Source organism: Haliotis cracherodii, unplaced genomic scaffold (assembly GCF_022045235.1).
Source record: "Haliotis cracherodii isolate W230 unplaced genomic scaffold, xgHalCrac1.p SCAF_7, whole genome shotgun sequence".
Lineage (NCBI taxonomy): Eukaryota > Metazoa > Mollusca > Gastropoda > Lepetellida > Haliotidae > Haliotis > Haliotis cracherodii.
Window position 1 is genome coordinate 61167551 of NW_027266330.1, and position 12475 is coordinate 61180025.

At 42.9% G+C, this 12475-nt stretch overlaps 1 protein-coding gene across 1 annotated transcript; it reads left to right on the top strand.

Moving 5' to 3' along the window:
• Positions 1-3939: 3939 nt before the first annotated feature.
• On the top strand, positions 3940-9067 carry LOC139449062 (uncharacterized). Its single transcript, XM_071230530.1, has 2 exons — positions 3940-4182; positions 8144-9067. The coding sequence occupies exons 1-2, from the start codon at positions 3940-3942 to the stop codon at positions 9065-9067; spliced, it is 1167 nt and encodes a 388-aa protein (XP_071086631.1).
• The last annotated feature ends 3408 nt before the right edge of the window (positions 9068-12475 follow it).

Sequence of the window (12475 nt, forward strand, 5' to 3'; positions counted from 1 at the left end):
AGACCACACACAACACGTGTAAAACGCATGACTCTTGGTTAATAAATGATGGAGAGATACGAGACGGTATTATCTACCGTAAAGCAAAACAGACATACAAGAAAGCCAGGAACCCAGTCAATCGCTCGTTTGATCGTCGTCAGGGAAAAATATTTTAAAAATTTCAACAAACAAACCCTAAACGCAAAAAAAGAAGTACGTTAAGTACCCCTAGATTAGGAATATTCCATGACTTTTTCAAAAAGTGAGTGAGTTATCGCCACTGCTATTATCTAAGTTTCTAAATGACTTTGATGTTTATCTAGTCAGTAGAGGGTGTGAAGGTGTCAATATCAACTGTCTGGGTGATGATGATGTATACATGTGCATTCAATTTCTTATTTCATTATACGTTGATAAAGCAATGAGACAATTCCAAAAATTTCCAGACGTCTCTTAATATATTTAAAGATTATTGCGAACTATGGAAGCTAAATGTAAATACATCAAAAACTAAGATTATTATATTTGGCGGAGGACCTGGACAAATATCTAAATTATCGTTCGAATTTGGCTCTAAATCCATTGCAATAGTAGACAAGTGTGTGTACCTTAGTATAAAACTTTCACAGAAATTAATTAAACTTTATCATTAAACATTTATAATCCAGTTTTTAAAAAAATATGTTGCACATTTTAAAGATGCCCGTAATTGAGATTCATCTGTGGATGTTCTTCTCTATCTCTTTGATGTACTAGTGTTGATTATTGTTGTATAGGACTCAGAAATTTGGGGTTACGAAAATATAGATAACATTGCAAAGGTTCACTTAAAATTCCAAAACTATCTGCCAAACTTCGCCATTCTACTCCTAACGTCATAGGGGCGGTCGGGTGGCCTAGTGGTTAAAGCGTTCGCTCGTCACACTGAAGACCCGGGTTCGATTTCCGACATGGGTACAATGTGTGAAGCCCATTTCTGGTGTCCCCCGTCGTGATATTGCTGGGATATTGCTAAAAGCGGCGTAAAACCAAATTTATTCACTCACCTAACTTCATGGTTTATGGTGAATTAGGACGATTCCCTGTTGATACTAAAATAGCCAGATAAAATACTGGTATTATATAGAAACAGTAACTTTTCCATGTAATTTGACTTCATGCGTTCTTAAACTTTAGATTAGATAGCACCTTAAATCCTCTAATTATGCCGACCGTTTACGAAGCATTGAGAATATTTCCTCTTTTTTTTTCTTTTTTTCTTTTTTTAAATATTTCCAACAACTGTGGATGTTTAATGCATGTCATCTTTGATAATCGTAGTTCTGTATCTGAACAATGCCTAGTTCAATGTCCAGCTATATGGCGGCGGTCTGTAAATAATCGAGTCTGGACCAGACAATCCAGTGATTAATATCATGAGCATCGATCCACGCAATTGGGATCGATGACGTGCATCAACCAAGTCAGCGAGCCTGACCACCCGATCCCGTTAGTCGCCTTTTACGACAAGCATGGGTTGTTGAAGACCAATTCTATCCCGGATCTTCACGGGTAGTTATGATCCCAGGTGTTCGCGAGAATGTGAGCGTATCCTGTCCCACAGGTGGCAGATCGGCGTTAAACCCAACTCACTCACTCATAGTACCAGTACACCAAAGACTTGAGGTTATCTACTTACAAAAAGTGGCCATAGCAAGTTGTATGTTCAGAAAAATGTAATTATCACGTTTGTTTAATACATATATTACACCAGAATACTATTTACTTATATACATTTTTAAGCGGTTTAGAATAATGTTAGCACAATTTAGTTCCAGTAGGCATAGACTTATGATTGAGTGAGTGAGTGAGTATGGTTTTACGCCGCTTTTAGCAATATTCCAGCAATATCACGGCGGGGGACAACAGAAATGGGCTTCACACATTGTACCCATGTCGGGAATCGAACCCGGGTCTTCGGCGTGACGAGCGAACGCTTTAACCACTAGGCTACCCGACCGCCCCTACTTATGATTGAAGTAGGCAGACATTGAAAAATAGCTAGAGAATTGAGAATTTGCGAGCAATGTCACTTAAATGTGACTGAAGATGAGTGCCATATGCTGTTTGTCCAAATACAAGTAAATATATAGAAATGCCGTTGTCTGTACATCCCACTCAACGAAAAATGATATCGATTATGTCAACAACTGATAATTCTACTCTGAAAAAAAACTATCAATGTTGATTTATCGTGTTGTGTTAATTAGTAGATGACTTGTTGCAACCACTCCGAAATTAGATTTGTACTATGGGACTGTGGACTTTCATTGTGGAACAAACCTATCTATCCATGACTCACAACATCATTTCCCCGGATCAGAGAAGGTCAACTGAGTGGTCAGTTTCCGTCAGTTGTCTCTGGCTGTGTGTGGGGGCACGGGTGGCCCAGTCGTCTAAGGCGACGCGATTCGCTGTGCAGAGTTGCGTCCCGTGGACGCGCCAGAAACCTATGATTGTGGGTTCGAATCCCGGTTCGCCCCGATTATGTTTCTAGGTTTGTCAGCACCATACCCGTGCTCGTGGGTTTCACCGAAATGATAAACGTCTGAGACCTTCATCACTTCAGGCTTTCCTCCCATATTAAGCTGACACGCCGTGATATAACTGGAATACTGTTAAAAGATGCGTTAAACCCAACTCACTCACTCACTCTGGCTGTGTGCCTTACTCCAGGGGCGTGGATGGGCGCTCATGCTTTCGTTCACTTGTTCACCTGACCTAGACTCGATTCCTTGCAGGCCGCCACGATATAACTGTAATATTTCTGACTGCAGTTACTGTATTACGACATAAATTCATATATTGCAATTTTTCATGAAAATGAGGCGTCTGGTGTTGTCAGCTCAGCGAACGCCTAACAAATCAGATCGGTCGCGAGTGTCGAATGAGATATTGGGAACTATGTTCTTTTTCGTGTGGCCAAAATAATTAAATGAAAATGAACAATGAGAAAAATTGTTTATGGTTATCAATAAATGTAAAATGAACAATGTAAGATGAACAATGTAAGATGAACAATGTGAAATGAACAATTTGAAATGAACAATGTAAAATGAACAATGTAAGATTAACAATGTGAAATGAACAATGTAAAATGAACAATTTAAGATGAACAATGTGAAATGAACAATTTAAGATTAACAATGTGAAATGAACAATGTAAAATGAACAATTTAAGATTAACAATGTAAAATGAACAATGTAAAATGAACAATTTAAGATTAACATTGTGAAATGAACAATGTAAAATGAACAATTTAAGATTAACAATGTAAAATGAACAATGTAAATTGAACAATGTAAAATGAACAATGTAAATTGAACAATGTAAAATGAACAATGTAAATTGAACAATGTAAAATGAACAATGTAAAATGAACAATGTAAATTGAACAATGTAAAATGAACAATGTAAAATGAACAATGTAAAATGAACAATTTAAGATGAACAATGTAAAATGAACAATGTAAATTGAAAAATGTAAAATGAACAAAAACATTTAAAAAGTCGGACCTGATACACATGTCATAGTTGGCAGTAAAAATACCTTTTTTCCCAGAAATGTATGGAATAACACAACTATAAACAAAAATAACATAAAAGACATGTTTGTTTGAACACCGCGGGTCCCCGGTTCCGTGGCTGTTGTTTCAGCAATGAAGCCAGACAAGCCGTGCGGACAGAAGCCGGTATGGCGTTGTTTTTTCTACGACTGTTTATCATCACAGTCGGCGGTGTCTCTACTCTCTGCTAATCAGGGGCTGCACCTTCTTCTCAGTTAACGCGGAGAAGACACCGACGCTCACTGCCATCAGCCCAAGCCTGGATATAAGCACCATCACCGTCAGTAGCAGCATCATCCCCCTCATCAACTGTTCCGACTTCGTTGTTAGCCACATCCTCCAATATCCAAGATGTCTGCCACTACATCCAGCCTCCAGATGCGACTGGCGCGTGGGGAGCGGATATACCGGAAGACCTGTTTCCAGCTTCATCAACTGAACTCTCGCTTTGAAGACCTCCAAGGGTCTTACACCTCGGCCATACTCTCGGACCAGCACGACTTACGCCACAGCATCCGTCTGCGCATGTTCACAATCGGCAAGATGCGGGACATGCGCAGTCTGTATGCTGAAAAACTGAAGCTTGAAGTGCAGGCACTGCGCGAGCAGACACAGACAAGCACTTCAACAAGTTCACATGGTTAAGTAGATGTGAAGATTCGTCCAAAAAGGACAAACACACAAAGGCACTTTTCAGAGCCATCCATATGTCTTAAAAGATTACTTTAAAACATTGATCCAGCGTATGAAATATAATACTGCATGATTTGTACGTTTGTTTATATTACCATATACGATATCTGGTCTCTGGGTTGAACGAGGGATTTAGTCAATTCACGAAACCCACTCAGACACAGTATACTGACTCCGAGCCGACCAGTCCTTGTTTTAGCCCCTTAATGCCGAGCGCCAGGCAAGGCAACAACAAGTACCATCTTATAACGTCTTATGGTATGACGCGGCCGGGGATCGAACTCCGGACCTTCCGCTCTCGGGTGGGACGCTCTACCACTAGACCACGGAGGCGGTCTTCCGAAGCCATGGCGTTAACAGACTATATAAGTCCAGTTTCCACACGGCCCCTTGGCGAAATAGGCTGGAATTATGGAGTTATGGCTGGACTAACAATTCCATACATAGTCCGATCAAAATCGCGCAACGTAATCGACATCCAGCGGTTCAGAGACTGTCGTGCGTTATTTCGGTCGATTGCTGGTTGGTTGCATTGGTTTGTTGTTTAACGCCGCACTCAGCAATATTCCAGCTATATGACGGCGGTCTGTAAATAAACGAGTCTGGACCAGACAATCCAGTGATTAATATCATGAGCATCGATCCACGCAATTGGGATCGATGACATGCATCAACCAAGTCAGCGAGCCTGACCACCCGATCCCGTTAGTCGCCTTTTACGACAAGCATAGTTGACTGTTAAGGCAAGCATGGGTTGCTGAAGACCTGTTCTACCCCGGAATCTTCACGGGTCGGCCGATTGCAGGATTTTCAAATGTGTGCACCGTCAACTGGGCGTCAACAGATATTTTCAAAATCTTTTCATGTTTTAATCGAGGTAGTCAAGTAATTTGATGCACTTCTCGAGGTTAGATCTGTTTTAGTACACGAAAGATTTTGATTATCGATCACATCGTCTTGACCGGGCGCTGTCATTTCGTTTGAAGCATATGCAAGTTTGGTTGTTTGTTTGTTTGTTGTTTAACGCCGAACTCTGTCCAATAATCTGTCCAGACAATCGAGTGATTGACATCATGAACATTGATCCACTTAATTGGGATACGATATGCATCAACCAAGTCTGCGAGCCAGACCACCCAATCCCGTTAGTCGCCCATTATGACAAGCATAGTCGCCTTTTACGGCAAATATGGATTGCTGAAGACCAATTCTACCCCGGATCTTCGGGGGTCCAAATGCAAGTGATATGAAGCGATTGAATCTGTGGGAGGGAAGGGCATAGAAGGGATTTAACTCGTATTGGCCACTGGTGGCGTTACGATCTAGCCGTGAATTTCCAACCGAGTTAGGCAAGGGTGGAAACTAGACTTTAACATAACAGTCAGTTAACCCATCTTCCCGAGCCAATTGCAATGAACGGTCTCAAATTAGCCCCGCTATATGGTATCTAAAACATTTATGAAAAAAATAGTTCGGTTTAATGCCGCTCTTTCACCATCCCCAGCCGCCACTCTTGTGATTTGATGCACTTCTCAATGTAAGGCTCGTTTTATAACAAGTCATATCTTGACTATCAGATGGCCTTGACTGGGCGCCGCTATTTTGTTTAAAGCAATTTTCAAGTGATAGAAGAGGTGGAATCTGATTGGTCAATAGGAGGGACAAACTCGTTTGTTTCGGTTTGGTTTGTTTGTTTTGTAACGCCGCACTCAGCAATATTCCAGCTATATGACGGCGTTCTGTAAATAATCAAGTCTGGACCAGACAATCCAATGATTGACAACATGAGCATCGACCCACGCAATTGGGATTGATGACATGCATCAACCAAGTCAGCGAGCCTGACCTGACCAAGCATGTCCTGCTTGACTGTATTGACTTTTCCATCACAAGGGATAAATATTTCAGTGTAAAAACAGTGAAGGACCTTTTTACTCACTCACACTCCTCTCCGCCCTATTCCGGAAAGTCCCGGAGTGACTGTTCACATAAAAACTCAAGTGGAAACTGAGGTCATTTTTTAAGAATTTATCATATCTAGAATCAGGATTGGTGTGTATTACTTAAAAGTATTTGTCGATTAAAATCGTTTTCTGTCTTCGAATATTTTAGTGTTAGCCTGACAGACCTACTCCACTCACCAAAGTCCCAAATTCTTAATTCTTGTGACGAAGCTTGTATTGGGACCGTTTTGCCTTGTGTGGGCGCGGTCCCATTTGCTACGTCACAATGGCCAAGATAGTGGGGGAACTAACTTGGTAGAGCTGATTACTCGGCTATCACCTTAAAACAGAGAGAAGGCTGCTGAGTCCCTTTAAGTCTTTATTCGTGACAGAGTGAAGTATCTGTCACTGGACTCCGTATATATAGGGACTCGGGGCTTCTGTAGAATGCGTTAGTTACCTAATATTGAAGCAATGATCTAAATCTGCCACATGCGTGGTGTATTAATTACAAGTATTCGACAGTTACGGAGCGCACTGATCCATTACATTCCACCTATCTGATATTAAAATGATGGTACGTCCGGCCTACATAGCATGTTACAGCCTGGGGCAAAACCCAAGCATGGTCCCTTGGCTGAGTGAGATAATCCAGCGTCACTGGTTTGTGACGGACAGTTACGTGCACGGCAAGTGACTAACATTATCGACAGAAATATATTTAGGTTTGGCTAGTTGTCAGATAAAATACTGAGAAAAACACAAAACGTATTATTGAAATATGACCACTATAATTATGGATTAATTATAGTAATTTTAGAACCATGACACTTTTTTAGTGGTAAAACGATTGGTTAAACTCTGGATGCCTTGCTATTCCCTTTGGTCCATGAAAAGCTGACAAGTTGAAATGGCGACAGGTTTATCGCAGCGGTATCTCATACTTGATAAACAAAAAGTATTTTTGACTTATGGACATCATGATTTTAGTCTTTCGTCCATTTTTCAGTCACAAAGCATGTTTTTAATTATTTGTTTCTAAAATACATTGGTGATGTGCTTCGTATCGAGAGACACGAGGGTGAGAATCAATATTCACCCAAAATCATTCTTCCAACATTAAAAGTTTGTAAACAGTAACTTTTTTATTTTTTTTTAAATAAATGTAAACAGTATTGATCAGTGTCTTCAGAGCAAAAGGTAGAGCTCATCAGCTTCAGTGGCAGAGAGATAGGTGATGTCATTGGATTGTGACGCCATGGCAACCGATGATGTCACAATGGTCTGCAAAGCATTGTGACACAATAGAGACACCTCACTGTGCCCTCACCTATTGTTCTAGGTAGAAGTGTAGTCAGCCATGGTATATGGTAAACAATCGGGGGATTAACTACAGTCTGTTGCAATAATCCAGGCTCAACTGTAACGGTAACCACTGTAATCTACCATATCATGAAACAACTTCTAAAACATACATACATCTTCCACATGTTCAGAAACATAGTTTGTTCGTGTAATTTATTCAATCATTTTTCAAATTTTCCAATTATTATTTTCATACAATTATTCATACATAATTTGCATAATTTTGAGAAAGTGAAACATATATATTCTACATGTTTTGTTAATTTACAAGTCATTCACGCGCTCACGCACGCACGCACACAAGCACAAACACACACACACACACACACACACACACACTGGGAGTTTTCCTGTCGGCCAATGAGTCATTTTTCACTTATTGGAGATTTTTGAGTCAAGGTTGCGGTACTTTCTTCTCTTTGGTGCCAGTTTGCCACGAGACTTGGCCTGGAGCAGAACAGGCTCGGCATGAGACTGCTCCTTCGTGATTCTGTAGATGGTAGGGGCCTATATTTGTGGGGGAGTTCCAACACTCCAAGTGGTTTGTGGTGCAGGAAGTGGGGGTATCAAAGTGGTTTGTGGTGCAGGAAGCGGGGGTATCAAAGTGGTTTGTGGTGCAGGAAGCGAGGGTATCAAAGTGGTATGTGGTGCAGGAAGCGGGGGTATCAAAGTGGTTTGTGGTGCAGGAAACGGGGGTATCAAAGTGGTTTGTGGTGCAGGAAACGGGGGTATCAAAGTGGTTTGTGGTGCAGGAAGCGAGGGTATCAAAGTGGTATGTGGTGCAGGAAGCGGGGGTATCAAAGTGGTTTGTGGTGCAGGAAACGGGGGTATCAAAGTGGTTTGTGGTGCAGGAAGCGGGGGTATCAAAGTGGTTTGTGGTGCAGGAAGCGAGGGTATCAAAGTGGTATGTGGTGCAGGAAGCGGGGGTATCAAAGTGGTTTGTGGTGCAGGAAACGGGGGTATCAAAGTGGTTTGTGGTGCAGGAAACGGGGGTATCAAAGTGGTTTGTGGTGCAGGAAACGGGGGTATCAAAGTGGTTTGTGGTGCAGGAAGCGGGGGTATCAAAGTGGTTTGTGGTGCAGGAAGCGAGGGTATCAAAGTGGTTTGTGGTGCAGGAAACGGGGGTATCAAAGTGGTTTGTGGTGCAGGAAACGGGGGTATCAAAGTGGTTTGTGGTGCAGGAAACGGGGGTATCAAAGTGGTTTGTGGTGCAGGAAACGGGGGTATCAAAGTGGTTTGTGGTGCAGGAAACGGGGGTATCAAAGTGGTTTGTGGTGCAGGAAGCGGGGGTATCAAAGTGGTTTGTGGTGCAGGAAACGGGGGTATCAAAGTGGTTTGTGGTGCAGGAAACGGGGGTATCAAAGTGGTTTGTGGTGCAGGAAACGGGGGTATCAAAGTGGTTTGTGGTGCAGGAAACGGGGGTATCAAAGTGGTTTGTGGTGCAGGAAACGGGGGTATCAAAGTGGTTTGTGGTGTAGGAAGCGGGGGTATCAAAGTGGCTCCATACATAACGCCCGTCAGCTTCAACCCACTGTTCAGTCCTATATTTCGGAACCCCTACATCATCATGGTCAGCGTCGTCAAGGCCATTGTCCAGATGTCATCGATACATGTACAAATAGTGACGCAATTTAGGAATTTATTGAATTATGGAAGTAGGATTAATTGAATCATACATTGTCTATTTAGTTCAACGTACCCATCAGATCTTCTTCATAGATTCCTGAAACAGGCTCATTTTCACTGCGATTTAGTTTTCAGGTTAGATAAGAATTCCGGAATGACAGCGTCTTTGTCGTCGCCAGGATGGTTTTGAATATCAAGATGGCGTTGTTGGAAGTGTTAATTGTGGCCGGACAGTTCTTTCTCCAGCAACGCCAATGTACAGTGGTGTTTCCTGTTCCTAATTCTAACTCTGTGACCATTATGAACTAGATTCTGTCCAACTTGGTAGTTAACAACATACCGTGGGGGGCTAGTGGGAGAGGAAAGCCAGATGAATATGAGTGAGTATGGTTTTACGCCGCTTTTAGCAATATTCAAGCAATATCACAGCGGGGGGACACCACTAATGGGATTCACACATTGTACCCATTTGGCGAATCGAACCCGGGTCTTCAGCGTGACCAGAAAACGCTTCAACCTCTAGACTAGCCCACCGCCCCCTCAGATATATGATGCTACATAGATAATGAATTGGGATCTGAACCTACATCAGCGGATCCAAATTGATGCAAATTTGCACAGCAATTACCACACATTAATTGACTAGTGCATCCGCACGTTTTTCTAAAGTTATCGAATAGGTAAAAAGCAAATATGTTATTAGGTTTGCCACACCGTCCTCCTCAAAACCAAACACCCGCTCACCCCTTTCTATTCTCCTCAAATACATTCACGAATAATGTGTGCTCCTTCTTTCTTGACTTGATGGAACACGCCACGTTCGTAGTCATGTCAACTTCCATGCTGCATGTGAACGTGAAAGGAACTATCCACAGGTGCGTGCTCTTTCTACGAAGATTCGACCGCCTCCGTGGTCCTGTGGTAGAGCGTCCGCCCGGAGAGCGGAAGGTCCAGGGTTCGATCCCCGACCGCGTCATACAAAAAGACGTTAAACGATTGTACTTGTTGTTACCCTGTCTGGCGCTCGGCATTAAGGGGCTAAAACAAGGACTGGTCGGCTCGGAGTCTGTATACTGTGTCTGAGTGGGGTATTCATGTTAAACTGCGGCATGGTATCTCAGTGAGCTAGCACTATAAATCGGCATCAGTCCGGACTAGTACAAGCAGCCACACAAACACACACACGTAGATGCACGTCGCTATATAAGTGCAATAATCTTGGACGCGACGTTAAACCCAATTTCACCTCACCTCACCTCTACGAAGCTTCCTTACAGCATCATACGACTCTTGCTCAAACCTTGTTTGATCAACATTCAAAGCCTTGGTAAATTTTTCAAAAACGTTTTATGGTAGACATGTGGTGGACAAATTTGATGGAACTGACAAAAAATTCCGATGCAATTCCCGATTTTGAGATGAACAATTGACTGCATGTATTTGTAACGGCTGCCAATGGTGGAAGGATTCGCCAACCTTTTCGCGAGCACCTGGTATCACTGTCTCATAGCGATTCCTAAACACGTGCTTGTGATATAGTCGGAATGGTACAATGTACATTACTTTGTGCAGAGATTTCTTATGATTAAGAAAGTGTTTTGATGCTTGTGACAAGGTCCATATTATGGGACCACCCCTTGTATATTTGTTGTACTTTAAATGTTTATGTTCGACCTTTTATAAGTTACCTTGTAGGCCGTAATACATAACAACTTCGGTCTCATCTGAATGCAAAACAAGTTCTAAAAAAGCTAACACCCAGCATTTTTAAAAGGGAGGGGTTCAAAATATCAAAATCATCTCTCAGATAATTGTACTGCATACAACATACTACACTTAGTTTTCAAAATGGGTGGGTGGGTGAGGTCCGGCTATACAAGTGTGTGTGTGGGTGGGTGAGGTCCGGCTATACAAGTGTGTGGGTGAGGACCTGCTATACAAGTGTGTGGGTGAGGTCCGGCTATACAAGTGTGTGGGTGAGGTCCAGCTATACAAGTGTGTGGGTGATGTCCGGCTATACAAGTGTGTGGATGAGGTCCGGCTATACAAGTGTGTGGGTGAGGTCTGGCTATACAAGTGTGTGGGTGATGTCCGGCTATACAAGTGTGTGGATGAGGTCCGGCTATACAAGTGGGTGGGTGAGGTCCGGCTATACAAGTGTGTGGGTGAGGTCCGGCTATACAAGTGTGTGGGTGATGTCCGGCTATACAAGTGTGTGGATGAGGTCCGGCTATACAAGTGGGTGGGTGAGGTCCGGCTATACAAGTGTGTGGGTGAGGTCCGGCTATACAAGTGTGTGGGTGATGTCCGGCTATACAAGTGTGTGGGTGAGGTCTGGCTATACAAGTGTGTGGATGAGGTCTGGCTATACAAGTGTGTGGGTGAGGTCCGGCAGTACAAGTGTGTGGGTGCGGTCCAGCTATACATGTGCATGGGTGAGGCCCGGCTATATATGTGTGTGGGTGAGGTCCGGCTATACAAGTGTGTGGGTGAGGTCTGGCTATACAAGTGTGTGGATGAGGTCCGGCTATACAAGTGTGTGGGTGAGGTCCGGCTATACAAGTGTGTGGGTGAGGTCCGGCTATACAATTGTGTGTGGGGGTGGGTGAGGTCCGGCTATACAAGTGTGTTGGTGACTGGGTGAGGTCCGGCTATACAAGTGTGTGGATGACTGGGTGAGGTCCAGATATACAAGTGTGTGGGTGACATTTAGCTCTACAAGTGTGTGGGTGAGGTCCGGCTATACAAGTGTGTGGATGACTGGGTGAGGTCCAGATATACAAGTGTGTGGGTGACATTTAGCTATACAAGTGTGTGGGTGATGTCCAGCTATACATGTTTCTGGGTGAGGTCTGGCTATTCACGTGTGTGGGTAAGGTCCGTCTATACACGTACGTGGGTGACGTCCAGCTATACAAGTGTGTGGGTGAGGTCCGGCTATACAAGTGTGTGGGTGAGGTCCGGCTATACAAGTGGGTGGGTGAGGTCCAGCTATACAAGTGTGTGGGTGAGGTCCGGCTATACAAGTGTCTGGGTGAGGTCTGGCTATACAAGTGGGTGGGTGACGCACTATACAAGTGATAATATCATACATAAAACAAACAGAAAAAAACAAATTGATAACTATATTTATTTAAAAAATTAATTTTTATATAAATACTTTTTTCACATGAATAATCAACAATGCAAGGCAACAAATTATGCACATGATAATAATAACAACATAACGACCGCTTGGCAGCAGACAGGTGAGGACAGGT

Bases quoted from the DNA above. Each gene is read 5' to 3' on its own strand.
- LOC139449062 (XM_071230530.1), top strand. From the start codon at position 3,940: ATGTCTGCCACTACATCCAGCCTCCAGATGCGACTGGCGCGTGGGGAG. The intron at 4,183-8,143 runs GCACTGCGCGAG...TTTGTGGTGCAG, and splicing joins AACTGAAGCTTGAAGTGCAG to GAAGTGGGGGTATCAAAGTG.